This window comes from Panicum virgatum, chromosome 2K, assembly GCF_016808335.1.
Source record: "Panicum virgatum strain AP13 chromosome 2K, P.virgatum_v5, whole genome shotgun sequence".
Classification (NCBI taxonomy): Eukaryota; Viridiplantae; Streptophyta; class Magnoliopsida; order Poales; family Poaceae; genus Panicum; species Panicum virgatum.
Window position 1 is genome coordinate 45058866 of NC_053137.1, and position 17845 is coordinate 45076710.

General features: G+C 44.5%; 1 protein-coding gene across 1 annotated transcript; it reads left to right on the forward strand.

The window, feature by feature from the left end:
* The first annotated feature begins 5927 nt into the window (after positions 1-5927).
* On the forward strand, positions 5928-7149 carry LOC120695345. The gene is made up of 5 exons (XM_039978620.1): positions 5928-6060; positions 6155-6368; positions 6455-6493; positions 6746-6919; positions 7003-7149. The coding sequence occupies exons 1-5, from the start codon at positions 6038-6040 to the stop codon at positions 7147-7149; spliced, it is 597 nt and encodes a 198-aa protein (XP_039834554.1). The 5' UTR covers positions 5928-6037.
* Positions 7150-17845: the final 10696 nt, after the last annotated feature.

A 17845-nucleotide genomic window follows, 5' to 3' on the forward strand; every position in this document is an offset into this window, starting at 1 on the left:
GTCTGTAGAAACCAGTTACAGCTCGCACCCACCCAGGCGTGAATCGTTTACTATCCTGGCAGCCTTCCTCTGGTCCGCGTGGCCGAGCCTCCACGTCTTCCTCATCGGCTTAATTCCCCCAATTCGCGCCGCTCGTCAGTCATCCCTTCTCCAACGCTCTGCCAATCATTTTCCTTCCATCAGCAACCCGCCGTTAGCCAGCAACGACCACCGCCATTGATGATGCTTAGCATCACATGAACCATCTACTTGAAAAATGCCGCCACGATGGGTTCTCTTCTGCCAGATATGACAGCAGCCGACGAAGTGGTCGGCATCCAAGCGCTGGGCCGCCATGCTTATGCTGTTGCGGCAAGCCCGTGGTGCCTGTTTAATTGAGGCCATACAGTCTTTTGTTGAGCTTGCAGATGAGACTGCCATGGGCGGGGTCGACGAAGCCAGCGGGTTGCCGAGTGTAGATATCCTCGCTGATGACACCGTGGAGAAAGGCGTTGTTGATGTCGAGCTAGTGGAGGGCCAATCTCGAGCGGCAGCCAAGGTGAGGACGGTGGCCGATTTGACGACGGGGCAGTATGTTTCGCTGTAGTCGACCCCAGCACGCTGCGTGAATCCACGAACAACCCATCTTGCCTTGTATCAATCAAGTGTCCCATCCTCATTGTACTTGTGGCGGAAGATCCACTTCCCACTGACAACGTGAGCTCCTGCAGGTCGAGCGACAAGTTCCTAGGTATTGCTAGCCTGGAGGGTGTCGAACTTGCCTGCATGGCAGCACGCCGATTGGGAACTTGGAGGGTGCCTGTCCGAGACACTGAATGGGCAAGATGGGTGCGACAGATGCACTAAAGATGGCAAAGGGTACAAAATATCCGCGTATCCACGGATACCAAATCCAATAGGTGTGGATACGGGTCTAAGTTTGTGCCAGTAGGTACAGGTGTGGGTACAATTCTAAACCCAATGGATATAAGCTAATGGGTTGGAAATGTGATACCTGAATCCGCAAATCCATTGACATATTGGCCTGAATATCCATGTAGATAAAAAAATCTCTACTATCTAGGGTTTCACTCGTCATTACTCCCAATCCTGGTCGCCACCCCACCCAGCGTCCCCTCCTACTCGCCTCCTTGGGCGGTCTGACCCCTGTTCATCGCCGCCGCCCCTTCTCGGTTCGCCCTGCGTCGACCGCTGCCCCCCTAACTTCTTGGCTCCTTGCGCCGACCGCCGCTGCCTTGCTCGGCTCCTCATCACGTAGGCCGCCGTACCTCCTCGACTCCTCACCGCATGGGCCGCCACCCCTTCTTCACAGCTCCCTCCCATCACTGGCAGCCACCCCGCCTCCTTGGCGCGCTGGCCACCGCCACTCCTTCTCGGCTCCTCCCACGCAGGTCGCCGCCCCTCCTTCTCGGCTCCTCCCCGCGCTGGCCACGCCCAGGTGCCTAGGCCACATGTTGGCCGTGCCTGCGCCCCCGGCTGCGCTACTCCCATTGCCCGCGCCTAAGTGCTTGTGTTCTTGATACCCTATATATAGCTTGCGGGTATACAGGTGTACTGGGGGCATGCGCATACGCGTGGATAGAGAGTACAGATGTCGCTTCCTACCTATTGCGGATACATATTTTAGCTCACAGGTACGGGTTTACAAAATGTATATCCGCACGGATTTTACACGATGCCATCCCTAGAGGCGACGTCAGCATATTGAGGATTGGGCTTGAGGGAGTCGATCTGGAGGCGTGATCATAGGGTGCTGAAACGAACATGGCACCATTTATGCCATTTCGAGTGATTTTGGTGATCGAATGACAACACAATACTTGGACTAATATGATTGTTAAGATGACCATTATCAGTCTTTTAGGTTCAAGTGATGACAAAGAGAAAGAGAAGATAGGCGTAGCAAGGCCCGAAGGGCCGCCCCTACGGGGGTTTCACTATGGTATTTTGGTGCAGAAGGGAATCGAAGCCAAGTCAGCTTATAGGCACCGGATGAACCGATGGTTCAAAAAGGGGCATCGGTGCATTGGACGTACTGTGTTCAAGAGATGATGCAAGCCGAGCAAGAGTCAAGTCTTCAGCACCGGTTGAACCGGTGAAGCATCGGTGCATACCATCGGTGTAATGACGTCAGCAGAAGAGTTGAGTGCTGTGAGTGACCGGATTAACCGACAGCTAAGCATCGGATGAACCGGTGGTCACTGTGTCAGCTGACAGAAGCTCAACGGCTACTTCGGGTCTGAGAGTGACCGGATGAACCGACGCTACCCCAGGCAGAGGCATCGGTTCATCCGATGATACACAGATTTTCTGCTGACCATTGGAGCAACAGCTACAAGACTTGGTGGCCTATATATACGCCTCACCCCGGCCATTTGAAGCTTGCTGGAGTTGCTGGACATCCCACACACACCCAAGAACATCTACAAGCCATACAAGAGCATCAAGATCATATCTTTAGCCCTTAGCACACTTTGAGAGTGTTAGCAAGGCTCTTCGATTCAGGAGCACCGGAAGAACCGACGCCAGGGCATCGGAGCATCCGATGGTAGTCGGAAGAACCGACGCCTTGATACTTTGGTGCAGAAGGGAATCGAAGCCAAGTCAGCCTATAGGCACCGGTTGAACCGACGGTCTAAAATAGGGCATCGGTGCAATGGCCGTCCTTTGTACCAGAGACGATGTCAAGTGCCCAGAAGAAGTTTTCTTCAGCACCGGTTCAACCGACGGTGCATCGGTGCATACCACCGGTGTAATGACGTCGGCGTTCAGGAGAAGATTCCTTCAGCACCGGTTGAACCGGTGAGGCATCGGTGCAAAGCATCGGTTCAACCGGTGGTCTCTGCGTCAGCCATCAGGAGTCCAACGGCTACTTCGTGTTATGAGTGACCGGATGAACCGACGCTACCCTGCCAAGAGGCATCGGTTCTTCCGGTGGTACGCAGATTTTCAGCTAACCGTTGGAGCAACGGCTACAAGACTTGGTGGCCTATATATACGCCTCACCCCGGCCATTTGAAGATTGCTGGAGTTGCTGGACATCCCACACACACCCAAGAACATCTCCAAGCCATACAAAAGCATCAAGATCATATCCTTAGCCCTTAGCACACTTTGAGAGTGTTGTGTAAAGGATTAGCTCTTAGTGAGTGAGTTTGCAAGGCTTAGAGCCTTTGTGCTGTGGTTCATTAGTGAACCAAAACAAGAGCTTGGTGCGCCGGCACCTTGGAGCGTGGAGCTCGCCGGCAACGTCATCGACCCTCCGACTTGGTGTGGAGCGGCGACGACACCTTTGTGCGGGGGACGTGGAGACCCCCATCCTTTGTGGAGAAGCTCCTTAGTGGAACCCGGGGCCAAGGTGACCGTGATTGTGTTCACGGAAGAGACTTGGTGGCCGAGTAGCAATACTCTTAGTGAGTGCTACAACAACGTGGATGTAGGTGTGCCTTTGTGGCTAACCGAACCACGGGATAAACACCCGCGTCAAGAGTTTGCTATCTCCTATCCCGCTCTTTAAGCTTCCGCATTTCTTTCTAGTAATTTGTATGCCTTTACTTTCATAGAATAGTTTCTTGATAGGAAAGGCTATAGGTTGCTAAACTCTTTTGGGATAGGGGTTTTACACTAGAACAACCTAGTTGCACATATTGATAGCATGTTTTAGTTTAAGTTTTGTGCAAACTAGTTGGAGCCATAGGTCTAAGTTTTTATTAGTGCCTAATTCACCCCCTCCCCCTCTTAGGCTAGAGCACCCGATCACTTTCAACTACCATATATGGATTGAGCGGCTTCTTCCGGTGATGGTTCGAGGCTATTTACCTGATAATGTATGGCTCGTGCTAGCAGAGTTGAGCAATTTTTCCGTCAGCTTTGTGCTAAGGAGTTATCTCGGGCTGTTATTGCGGACATGGAAAAAATGGCTCCCGTGTTGCTCTGTAAGTTGGAGAAGATCTTTCCACCAGCCTTCTTCAATCCAATGAAGCATTTGCTTCTGCATCTGCCTTATGAGGCAAGAATGGGAGGGCTTGTGCAGTTCCATTGGTGCTATCCAGTTGAGCGATGCCAGAAGGTTCTTCGAACGAAATGTAAGAATAAATGCAAAATTGAGGCTTCGATTGCAGAGGCATATATTTTGGAGGAGGTGTCAAACTTCACGACTAAATACTTTGGTGAGAAGCTTCCCAGCGTGCATAATCCACCTCCTCATTACAATGCTGGCGATAATGAATCGAGTCTCAGCATTTTCCAAGGGCAACTTGGAAGTGCAAGTGATGCGAGGTACAAGACCCTGAACCATGAAGAGTGGCGCCGTATCATGCTTTATTTGTTGACCAACCTTACTGAGGTGGAGCCGTACATAGGGTAAGTTCTCATTTAACGTGTTCACGATGTTCCACGATTCAGCATCTCATTTAACCTCTTCTTGCATTTGCACTAAGCAGCATCCAACCCCTTGATCATATTTCACACAGGCAATTTCTTCGTCAATTCTGGCGTCGCTCAAGGTCTCCGACCCAGAACGAATCAGAGTCTCTTCTTAAAAATGGCGCCGAAAATTCTCAGCCCAATTTCATTTATTGGTTACAACGAAAGGTAAACTCCAATTCACAGGATCTTTGGTGTAGCTATAGGTTCAAGTCATTTAACGTTTCGAACAATATGACGAACTTTGTCCCTTTCGCTTTCAGGGGCAAACCGATTCGTCCATGAGTGCCGAGTTGAGACAAGTGGCTGATGGATTTAGCTATAGGGTTAAGTCATTTAATGTTTATGACGTGAATGGATATCGCTTTCACACATCAGGATACGAGCAAAGTCGGCCCAATCGAAAAACCACTAATACTGGAGTCTTTACGCCAGGCCAAGATGGGGTCGAGTATTATGGAAGACTTGAAGAAATATACGAACTCAAGTTTCAAGGTTCCGTACCACTGACTCCCGTTAGTTTCAAATGCCATTGGTTTGATCCTACATTAACCAGGCGGACCCCAAATGTTGGCCTATCGAAATTCGTCAGGATTCAAAGTTACCAGGCGACGATGTCTACATTGTGCCTCAATAGGCCACACAAGTTTATTGTCTCTCATATCCGTGCCAAACCGACAAACGTCTTCAGGGTTGGGATGTTGTGTATAAAGTATCGCCACACGGCAAACTTTCTGTCCCAAACAATGAAGACTACAACAATGGCAGAGAGTTCTTTCAAGAAGAAGGACTAGAAGAGAGTTTCGAGATAGACTTAAGTGACGTGATGGGAATGGAAGTGGACAATGAAAGGATTGCTGACGAGGAAGTTGGAGATGAGGTTGAAAATGCTCATGACTTAGAATTACTCGAGCGGCTGCGTTTGGGCAGAGATAGTGAAGATGACATTCCTCCTTCGAATAATGCTGATTACGTCGAGGAGCCTAATAGTGATGATGAGGATTATGATCCAGCTAATCCCGATCATGATGACTATTTCTAGTACATGTATGAACTGATTTTGCATATTTGTAGATATATTTATTTTTTATTTTGCATAATTTGTTAAGTACATATTGTTCATTTTTGCTGATTCGTTTACAATTATTCATTGCAGGTTATTGATTCGAAATGCCAGGCGGGGGCAAGATTGGTTTCCTGAGCGCCTTGTACAGGAGTAGTGGTGGAGAGCAAGAGGCTCCTGAGGGGTCCAGTGCAGCAGGGGGGGTCCAATGCCTCAGAGGGGTCCAGGAGGCGTTGGGGACGAGGGCCAGGGAGAACGAGAGGAGGTAAGACAGGTGGTGGAGGCTAGGGGAGGATGAGAAGGAGCAGGAGGGAGAGGACACCTCCAGATTTGATGACGGCGGCGGCGGCGGAGGAGGAGGAGGAGGAGGACGAGGAGGAGGAGGAGGAGCGGGAGCAGGAGGAGCGGGAGCAGGAGGAGCAGGAGGAGTCGAGACAGGAGGAGGAGGACCAAGAGGAGGAGGAGGAGGCAGCAGGAGATATGAGGGCGGTGTGGTTGCGAGGACCGTCGCAACTGCCGTAGCGGCCGATACCTCTTGCGAGACGCCCGATGATTCGACCGGTACCGGACAGGTAATACTTTACGTTATGCACAATGGCATTTATTTTTCAATTCATATGTTCAAAATGACAAGACACTAATACTTTATGTTATACACTTTTATAGGTATTGGATGCGCGTGCAGGCGGGTGCCCACAAAAGGAAGCCCAACGGCATCCTGGGAACCCTATGCAGGGAGCTCTTCCTTGGGCTGGTGATGCATGCCAGGATCCTGGAGCCGGCATACACGTGGGACCACTACATCGCCGTCCCAGATGCAGAAGATCGGGAAGGGAGGTCCTTCGGCAACAAGGCGAGACGGGTGGTGGGAGAATTCTGGGTAAGTCGTTGCACTATATTGGTGAATAGTTACCATATATTTGAAACTCTTTGAATATTGACTGCAATTATCGAGTCTATATGCAGGATTTCTACAGGTGCGAGCCAGGATATGAGGCCATAGCGGTGAGGCCATAGCGGCTCAGGTGGCTGACACAGCATGTCGCAAACTAGTGAAGGACATGCACTACGAGGCTTGTGTTCAGGCCGTAATTACCTACTGCGCCGATGTGGAAAAAAGAAAGGTCAGCAAGGACATAGCAAGAAATATGTTCCTCACGCGGGAACAATGCTTGAGGGTAAATGACGAAATGACTACTCATTTCTTTTGAATTTCATTTTCAGAAATGTCATCCACTTTGCTTCCATTACGTGTAGGTGCCTCCGAACTGGTGCGCCGGCAAGGGCGCGTGCTGGGAAATGATGGTGGACAGGTGGCTTAGCGAGGAGTGGATTCAGCGGCACAACTTATGCCGGGAGCGCCGCTTGTTGATGCAAGGTGCGCCACACCATCAAGGCAGCCGAGGCCTTCCTGAGTACAGGGATGTTTGGGTAAGTCATTACACTTTTTGGTACTTTCAAACTCTAAATTCTGCATTCTCACTAATCATTGTATTCTTTCGCTTTGCTTGCAGTCGGAGTCACATGAAGACCAGGAATGCAACGACTTCCAGGCATACTGTATGGCGCACAAGGGCAGGGCGACGTCCGACGTCTCCTACAACCCGGCGGATCCACCTGAGGCGTACAACAACCCGAGCGTCCACACGTGCATCACTTAGTACACGGAGATGGGAAAGGCGCTCCATGGGGACACATGGGATCCGGCCACCCATCCCCTTTCTGGAGAAGCCATCATGAGGGCAGGAGTAGGGAAGAAGCACGGCCGTTACTGGATCGCCAACAGCTTTGTCGACACAGCCAGTATGCCGACTGTCTCCCAGCTTCGGGCAAGGACCACCGACTCGACCCCGCCAATACGCCCACGGCCTGAGACTTCAGTGGCCAGCATGCGTGCAATCCAGGTTATTTCTGCTCCATTTGTCGTTCGTTGCTTTTAGTTATCTTTTGTTCGCATTGTAACATTTGGGTGAAATCTTATAGGCCCGGATGGACGAAGAGACGAAGAGGCGGGAGGAGATCGAGGCGAGGCTGGAGGAGGAGCGGATGCTAAGGCAGGAGCAAGAGCGCAGGTGGCAGGAAGAGCGGATGCAGGAGCGGCAGAGGATGGAGCAGGCGCTTCTTGCTGAGTGACAGGCCGCGCAACAACAGATGCAGACCATGTTCTCATACCTCCAAGGCCTTGGCGCGACAATCAACTATCAACCGCCGCCAATGATGCCCTGGCCTCCACCGCCGTTGCCACCGCTAGGCCTTCCTTCAATATTTACTTCATCTGGCGCTACAGGCACTCCTATGAGTATGATATATAGATTTACTTTGCTTGCACATACATATTCAAATTTTGAGATACTTTATGTCAATATATCATGTGCTATATCTGAAAGAACATCTAGACTCACTTAGTGGTTGGTTGATTAATGACATATGCTTTAATAAGAATGATTAGAAGGTATCACAGCTGATATATACATGAGCTAAGTCAAGGATATGAAAGTTGAAAAGCGGCTATTCATTTAATATTTTATCTTTTCAAATTGAGTTTAGGAATGTCATACTATCAAGAGGGACATGAACTCTTACAATTTTCTCAAGATGTAATCCTATGTCCATTTTTTTTGCAGAATCAATCGATTGGGGGGGGGGGGGGTCAAATGAGCCTCCGGACGAGAATTCACCGGCACCGGCGGCGTCGCAGTGGCCACCTACCTAGCTGATTTAGAGTTGTTCATGGTATTTATTCTACAGACTTGTGCTTGTTGGACTAGACTTGTTTAATTTGTTGGACTTGTGCTTGTTGAACGTTAAAATTATGGCATCGATGTTGGACTTGTGCTATTTGTGATATTCGTGCGATGTAGCGTGAGATATTTGTGTTATTATGTGATATTTGTGATGGACGTGCCTTATATATGCTGTATTAAATGTCTGGAATGTATATATGCTGTATTTGTGATGATGAATGTGGTTATTACACAATAAACAGAATAAATAAAAAAACAGCAAGCTTTGCCGAGTGTTTTTACCCAGACACTCGGCAAATCAACTATTTTTCTATTTACTGGAAAAAGGCTTCGCCGAGTGCATTTACTTAGGCACTCGGCGAAGTTTGAAACTTTGCCAAGTGCCAGACGTGTGGCACTCGGCAAAGAGCCAAACTTCGCCGAGTGCCAGTGTGGCAGCACTCGGCAAAGCTCGAAACTTCGCCGAGTGCTGCCAGCTTGGCACTCGGCGAAGTTTGAATCTTTGCCGAGTGCCACGTGTCTGGCACTCGGCAAAGTTTTCGACCCCGTCCCGTTCGGCCGTCCCGTTCGTCCGTTCCGTTCACCAGTTTGCCTGTTCGTCCGTCCCGTTTCAACTTTTTTTGCCGAGTGCGGCTTGGCACACGGCAAAAGTTTGCCGATTGCCCGAGAAAAGGCACTCGGCAAAGCCGGCTTTGCCGGTAGAAGAAAGACCGTGTGCGCTTCGCCGAGTGCTACACTCGGCAAAGAAGTTGCCGAGTGTTTTTCAGCCTTTGCCGAGTGTCTGTGACACTCGGCAAAGTACGCGAGTCCGGTAGTGAATGCAAGTGATGGAGCGCGGCGCAAGCTTGAGCACACTCGTGGCCGTTGTGTTAGGGTAGCATATATGCAGCCAAAGACACGTAGCACGTCATAGTTGGGTTCTCGAGAATGAAGAAGACGATAGGGTGTCTTGAGCTATTTTGGCTTGCAGGGACGATAGTTGAGTAGGAGGGTGGAGGTGTTAAGGGCTTCGACCCAGAACTGCACGAGGCATGGCGGCATGAAGGAGGAGAACACGGATGCCGTCATTGAGTGCGCGCAGGATGCGTTCAACCTTGCCATTTTGTGGCGAGGTGTAGGGGTAAGTGAGCTGAAGGATGGTGCCGGTGGAGGAATAGAAGGAGCGTAGGGTGTGACTATCAAATTCACGCCCAATGTCGGACCGGAATGCTGTACACAACGATCGAACTGAGTTTGAACGTAAGCATAAAAATGCTTGATGGTGGCGGCTACCTTAGACTTTTGGAGCAGCGGAATAAACGTCCATACAAAGTGAGTGAAATCATCAAGGAGGGCAAGGTAGTACTTGTAACCTGAGAAGTTGCACACGGGAGAGGTCCAGACATCACTAGAAACAAGTTCAAACGGTGCAATTGTTTTGGACTTGTAAATTTGGAAAGGAAGACGAACATGTTTGCCAACACAGCATGCATGGCATGAATGGCATGTATGAGACAAATCTTTATTACATTGAAATGGAAAAAGAGTGAAGAAGCTGCTGAAGCGACTCCTTGCCGGGATGCCTAAGCCAGCGATCCATAGAGACGGTCAGGAGGCACTCACGGCTAGAAAATCTAGCATTAAAATTGGTTGACTTCTGCTCGTATTCAGTGAAATTGAGATGCCATCAGTTTTAGGGGCACTTCAGACATTCTACCACTCATTCCAGAGAATCGACTTAAAATAATCAGAATTGCCAAACATCAGCTTATTCAGACAGCCGATTCTCCAGACAGCTGGCTTATCACAGAATCTTGCTTCTCATAAAAGCGAGATCCAGATAAGCGGAAACAAATAGGGCCAACATAAGTATATAAATCTTTTATTGAAACAACATGTTGCCTTCAATTTTACAGTAAAAATACATTTTCATTGGGTTTTAGATTTTATGAGGTTGAAGTGTAATCTAAAGTCGGTGCCTAATAACAACAATTCCATTTCTTCTTTCAAAAAATAAAAATATATGGTTCCGTCAGCAAAATGTGCATATAACAAGTTGAGTTAACAAAAAAGACATCAGGCATCCATATGTTTCTATATAAACGTACCTGTAACCCTAGATGTTCTAGTAGAATAATTTAATGTCTTTCTAAAGAGTCCAGGAGACTGATTCCCTGATTAGAAAGCTAGAACCTTGCAGTCTGGGCACCGGCAAAACTGACATATAGTTCATTATTGCTAACATTTAAAAACATCAGTGTTATTTTTCCAATCTGAAACAATCACGCCAAGGGATGCAGAGGAAAGAGACTAGATCATCGACAATGACAGTGGTGCTACGATGGCGTCAGGAAGCATGTTTTCTATAGCATTGCGATGGTTGAGGAATTACAAATGCAGAAAGTGATTATGTTCTCTGCTTTCCAACAAATGGTCTTAGAGGACACATAAGTTGATTCCCTGCTCGACAATCTATTCCGGCAAGATCATACAGAATCAAAAAAAGGCCCTCCACCTCTACTGATCTTGGCAACCCTCGTCATCGACGCTGGCCATGAATTCGACTGCTCAATTTTGGAAAGTGTGTCCAGTAGTTGCAAGTTCAGCGTCAGCCCAGAGTCCTCCTGTGGAGAAAGCACTAAGTGGGGACCTGCTTGTGTAGGCACTTGGCAAGTAGAGGTTCTGCTGCCCGTCAATTGACTACTCGGTTAGTCTTTTCACCAAGGATGATGGCGGGTGCTATTGCCGTAGTCGAGTGCATGAGGCTATTCAGTGCCCGATGCTTGGTGCCGTGGCATGGCGGCATCGGCGGTGAGGAATTTCCAGAGATTGGGGAAGACGACTTAAGTCAGGAGGATGCTATGGTGATTGGTGAGGCGGCTTGCTCGTGAGCAGCCATGGCAATAATGGTGGCCCCAGTGCAGGATGTATGTTGTGGAGAAGTCTAAGGGTTGTACGTCTATGAAGTGCAGGTATGGGCAAGCATTTCTCTTTTTGAAAATTGTGATTTTCTCCTTGTGGATTCAAACATACAAACTGTAGGGAATCGGGTAGGCTACGCTAGCACCACTACCGCATATACCCAAGACGCTTGCGAGTAGAAGATCATAGATCGTTACCACTAGACGCGCAGCGCAGCGGAAGAAGTCGCGCGTCGATGTAGAGGAAGTAGTCGATCACGTCCCACGAACCGAGCTCCTCGTACTTGATCCCAGCAGCCGATCAGCGCAGCAGTCGCAGCAGCGCCTTCACGGAGTCCACACGTACGGGGATGAAACGCCGGGCGTCAGTGTGCTAGCACCGCACGCACGGCAAGGGCGGCGGCCGAGAGAGAGGGAGGGGCGGCGGCTAGGGAGGTGGCGCAGCTCAGGGTTTCGCCCCTAGCCCCTCCCTCGTATATATAGGCCGTACTAATGGGCTTCTATCTCATAGGCCCATTAGTAACCCTAATCCCTCTTGGATCAATATCCTTTTGGGACTTTAAACCGTATTGTGATGATGGGCTCTTGGGCATATCACCAACACAAAATACTCTGCTTTCTTGGATATTTGGATTCATAGGTGCGGGGGATTGCTTCTTCTACTCATGTACAAAATATGCAAGCGATAATCGACTGGCTCATATCCTAGAATTTTTCATTGCTGATCAAATTTCTATTCCCCCCCCCCTCATACCTGAGCGGGTGTGTAGCAACATTTTATAGACATGAACCATAACTTTCACTATTACTGGCTAATGCATGTGAGTTTATTGTGTAGCATACTAGAGTGCAAGTGAAAGTGGAGAAAGAAACAGATTCAAAATTTTAGTTGCATAGATAATTTGAGTCTTGTGGTGTATATGCAATGAAAATTTCATTGATGTGCGCGTGCCTTTTAGATCAATATCTACCCAGCCTGTTTGTACAAGTCTTTGAATCAAATAACATCTGCATAATTGAAGGACTGAAACATAATTATCACAAACCTCAAACTTTTAATCCAAATGTTTCTATATTTTTTAGATCATAAAGTTCAAGCTAGCAGTTGTAGGTTTAGACCACATCATTCGACATTAGGGAAACAACTAGCAACCATTGCTAGTTTCAGCACCCAGCATGAAGTATACAAATTATAGCTAAAGAACCATTAGCATCCACAGCTAAAGACATCCATGTTGATGTCATTATTCAACACCCTCATACACCCGCAGCTCCATCAACAGATGAGTCCATCAACTGGAAGTCTCTGCCGCAGAATTGAATTCCCTGAATGATGAACACCACTACCGTCAACTTTTATGTAATTGTTAATAGCTTTTGCGAAGAAAAGATAAATCAAGCCCATGCAAAAAAAAAAATCAACTAAAAAACTCAAAACAAAAATGTAGTTTTTACTTGTAATACTAACTAGAATCTACTCTCACCGATTCAAAATACATGCTGTTTATAGGGTAGCGGTATTATCTATAAGGTGAAGCTTTAACTAGAAAATTTGTATTGGAATATGATTTTTCAAAGAAATGCATTAAAATAATTTAAGGGTACATCTTGTGTTGAATATAATAACATATTGACATCTAGGATCTTACATTGTCAATCTATGCAACTTTTCATACATTGATGATCAAATTTAAAAAGTTTGACCAGCAACAATAAAATAGACATATAACTGAAGAACATGGTTTTTTTGAGTTGTGAATCCACAGGGTGCCATATCCAATAAAATCTTCAATACTGTATTATTGAAGGAAGCACATAAACTACAACTTTGTAAGATAGCGAGGTTCCAATATGCATGTTAAGTGAGATCAAGATCAATTTATTCATAAACAATATGCGTGAGTTTGAGCTAGTGCTTGAAACTGCAAAGGTGGATAGTCAAGTTGACCTTTTTCCTCATTCTGAAAATGGGCAGGAACCTGGGCATTCCTCTGCTTGGAGACCACATGCATAGCAAAACTTGCATCCACACCTATTAAACAAAGTAACATGAATAAATTAAAAATGTTCTACACAAGATATAAATATATTATTATATATTACATACAATATATAGCCATGTAATTAGGAGTAATAAAAACAAATCAATACATGGGAAAGTTAAAAAACAAACTAATACAAATATTCCCACATAAATATAATATCGAGGATAGATAGCCTACATTAAATTATTTAATCAACTTCATATCTTCCATTGATATATATTTCTATGTTATGTACCAATGTATGAGAAATATATGGTAGAAAGGAGTATCTAGTATGCATACAATGCAAATTGTAAACAGTAGAATAGAAATTACTTCTTTTACCAGATTATCAACAACATTATATATATTTGTCCAGGGTTTGACAATTAATCCTCACCTGCAGTAATGGTCTGGAATCCAATTTTTCTAGGTGGACCTTTTGACTATTATGAAAATACTCTTAATCAAACCGCCTAGTCCAAATTTGGTAACATCTTAATTCTATTACCCAAGTAAACATGTAAAAGTTCAATAAATGGTTCACTCTATCCTTCACATTTTGCTTATGTGCAAATTAGAAGCAAGGAACTAGTTGCATCATGCCCTCCTCGATCCTTTTGCTTTGTCAGCTCAGCCTTACTGTAGAGAAGGTAAACCTTTTAAAATCTTACTTTCTAGACTTCAAGAATGGTTAACATGCTGCAAGAATGATATATCCCTTTTAACATACTTTTGACCAATAGAAGGTAAAACTCCATATATATATATATACATATATATATATATATGTATGTATATATATACATATATATATATGTTGAATATTTTATGTTTTTGATCAATAGAATTGTTATATTTTTTTGTTGTTTTGATGGATATGTACATCATGGCATTGCAGTTTTATCAGCACTTCAACTATTCAACATATAAATGTGCCTCCTAAATGCCTCAGTTAGGGCGATAAAATATGCTGCTAAATGTATAGAAGCTGCAACCTCTTGTCATGGGTGATTAACATAAGCAAGAAAGCTCACTGCTCATTCATAGTAGTTGTTTGTGTGCAGGATGACACAATAAATTGTTTGTCGTGATCACTTATATATTTAGAGTAGAGGTCAGCCAAGAATTAAAACAGAAATTACAAAACCATTACAACTCTCAGGATTGTCGCTGATCAGTCAGCTCATTTGGAATAAATATTATAGTGGGATAACATGGTTGATTCTTTCGGCAAGATATTATAAGGTTCAAACAGTATACATCGAGTTTAGGTCCTGCTATTTATACTATGAGTCTGAATTTATATTTTGTTGGGTGCGCCCTGGATAAATTAAATGAATGTATGCTTTGTGTTGTGGGAAAAAAGCTGGGGAACCTTTTCTCTAAAAAAACAAGTATAGATCATTGTTTTGGTAGGGTTTTTGCTGCTGGTGATTGCTTTCCTTTGCACTCTGCCAAAATAGTTTTTCATGCTGTTTACAATTTTGATTGCTCCCCTTAACGGTTTAGAAACTATTTAATTGATGGATAGGTTGTGATATGTTAACTCATTTCTAAAATTTGGAATCTGTGTCATCCGATGAATTTATACTGAAATCATACTTGCTGAAAAGGTTATGAACTTGGCTGTGGAAAATATGCTATGAACTTGTTTCCATTTAGATCTAAAGAGATTGGGTAAACACAAAAATCATATTGCACGCAAAATATTTATCTAGACTATAAAATACATGTGGAGCATGTGTTAATGTACTTATTAGGCACTGCAAGAAACGAGACATCTTGTGTTTGTATATCCATGTGTAGTACTTATGGAGAACAAATATACAGTCGATACTGATTGAAGCATATACAAGTGATTCTTTTTAGTTTCTTCGTTGTCCTCGAAAAATACCAAGCAGCGAAATTTGCACCCTAGGTACCAACTAACATTCCTCTCAAGTTATAATTGGTGGTTAATCTTGGTATGTTCCTAAGGACCGCAATAATCCTTGTGGATAACTTTTGGCCCGTTCAACATTATATATAGCTTTGGACCATGGAAGGCACTCCATACGTCATTGGAAGAAAATTTACCACTTATTCTAAAAATTTGAAGAAGATTACAACAAGACTTTATTCTATTTACCCCTCACAATAAAGCTGCCAATAAGTTACTTGTTGAAACCTGACTGAGCTCCACTCCTTAGTTTGTGTGCCTATGTATATTTTACTTTTGTAGTTACGTAAATCATTTCTATGTCATTTAACATATCATCTACATGGAAAAACAATGTCTCTCCCCTGGCCCTACTATTTAGCATCATAAGTTTAACACACTGGAGTTATAAACTCAAAGAAATAGAAATAAACTTGATATGGATGCATTAATTGCAGACGCTTCAGCTTTCAAAACACTACTACAAAAAACATTAATCGCGGCCTTTAAAAATGGCCTCAGGGGCAGGCACATTTTAACCACCTTGGTCAATGCCTGCGATTAACCAAGGTGGTCAACTCTTATTAACCGAAGAGGTTACAAAAAATCCCCTCGCAAAATTGATCAACAGAGGCGGGCGCCTTAAAATGTCTGTCTCAGTTAATGTCTATTAACTGAGGTGGGTTGTTTTAATGTAAATGCCTTGATTAATACATTAGGTGGTGTTTGGTTCCAGGAACTAAAAGAGACTAAAGGTCATTAAATGAGTGCACAAAAGTGCCATGTTACCCCTAATCTGCATGCATCCAAGAGGTGGGGACCGGGGTAGGGGGTAGAATAGTAGGTCTCATGTGGGCTTTAAGTCCCAAAAAGTTTCTCAAGAGGGACTTTTGATTCTTTAGCCCCAACTAGCACTTTAGCCCCAAAAAGTCCCTCCTGTTTTGTTCTCTAGGGACTAAAGTACCAGAGATTTTTGCATAAGTCCCATGAACCAAACACCCCCTTATACTAACTTTGTCCGTTCCAATGCACGGACATATTTGCTTAGTGAATATAAAAGATACCTTCAACTACTCAAAATAAACTAGATGATATAACAAACGTTTTGTCAATTTAAGTTTCAGTATTGTTTTCTATTTTTCCATCTGTGCACCAATATAATTCCTAGATAACATTTATTCTGATCTGATATTGGAAACAACACTAAATTTGAAACCCCATGTCATTGAAACAACATATCTTCTACCAAATGGAGAGTGCAATCAATTTATTTCTCAAACAAAATTGTAATCCGTTACAGGTCTATATGCTTATTGATTGATAAATTAAGACCTTTATATATAAGATTACAATATGAAACAGATAACCAGTGGAAAAGTACTATTGTAACTTTAAAACAAAGACCACACAAAATAGTGACATACCGATATCTATAAATTCAAGAAGACAAGGTAATGTTCCATACCTGCACTTTACCATGCGACAACCATCAACTTTTTCAATACATATATTGCATTTAGGGCAACTTTTCCATCTATTACGATGAGCAAGATTCATTAGAAGTATTTCATCATCTTTTGAGGTTCCAGGGGAGTTCTGACTATTGAATTGATCCTTGTTAGGTAGTCCAAATGTTGAGTCTTCCATCAAGTTGCCCCATTTCTCAATCATCTCTTCAGTAATAATATTGCGACATGCATCCAGTTGCAAGAAGCTAAATTTGCAGTCCAACACGGGGCATTTGATTGGTATATTGTTCTCTTTAATATGAGTGGTAACGTAGGTACTTATACAATCATTGCAAAATAGATGAATGCATCCTTTCATTGGAAAATTTTCACACTTTGGTAGATCTGATAAGCATATACCACAATTGAAATTTCCATTTCTTCCTAACCACTCATCAAACTTAAGGGAGAGTTGCCAAGTACTTGTTTCCCCTTGAATGTTTGAACCAGAACACAAATAATTTCGAGTTAGAAGTTATCACAAAGGAAATAAAGAAGAGATAATTCCCTACTTGGCACTAGTATAATGAGTAATTCCTTTCTTGAGCCTCAAAATATCAGCCTCCCTATTTGACACTGGGTCTAAGTTTTATGCCCTTTATTACACTCTATTAAAGATTGTTAAATGTATGTGAAAGACAAATTTGCCACCTGTTACATTCCGGAGCCACCTCTCATTCCCTTGTTACTTTCTCTAGTTCTTGCCAGTCATGGAGGTGTCGTCAGTTTAAATTCTTTGCTGCTGGTCATCAGTTCGCATCTAGGACTAGCAGAATTGGTTATCCTCAACTTTCTATTTTATCTAGAGTTCACAATTTGCTTGGGAATCATAACATCATATGCCCGACCTTGGGGCCTGGGAGAAGGTTTTGGTCCTCACTGTCTCTAATTTTTTCCACCTGTTTCGCTCAATCAGGCTCTGGATATTCTTCATGGGCTCATACATGCTCTGTGCTCCGGTGGGCAACATCACTCATGCATGCATGGTTGGAGCGTGTGGTGTGCGATGCACATCGGGCCTAGCAATACGCTACCCACCCCATATCTCAGAGACTCCGAGTAGTGAGAGATGGCCATAGCTTTTTGGTGTTTTTCAGTTTGGCCTCAAAGGACTCAATATTTGTCTTTGGCCTCAAAGGACTCAATATTTGTCTTTCTTGGTGTATCTTGACCATCGATAACCTCCAAAATTGTTTAGAGATTTTTGCCTAGCCTAAGCCTAGCTATTTTACTATATATCACAAAATAGTAATATGTTGA

Excerpts from the sequence above, each read along its gene's own strand:
- LOC120695345 (XM_039978620.1), top strand. The coding sequence starts at position 6,038 with ATGATTCGACCGGTACCGGACAG. Across the intron at positions 6,369-6,454 it reads GGGTGGTGGGAGAATTCTGG|GATTTCTACAGGTGCGAGCC; the intron begins GTAAGTCGTTGC and ends GTCTATATGCAG. Across the intron at positions 6,494-6,745 it reads CAGGATATGAGGCCATAGCG|GTGCCTCCGAACTGGTGCGC; the intron begins GTGAGGCCATAG and ends CATTACGTGTAG.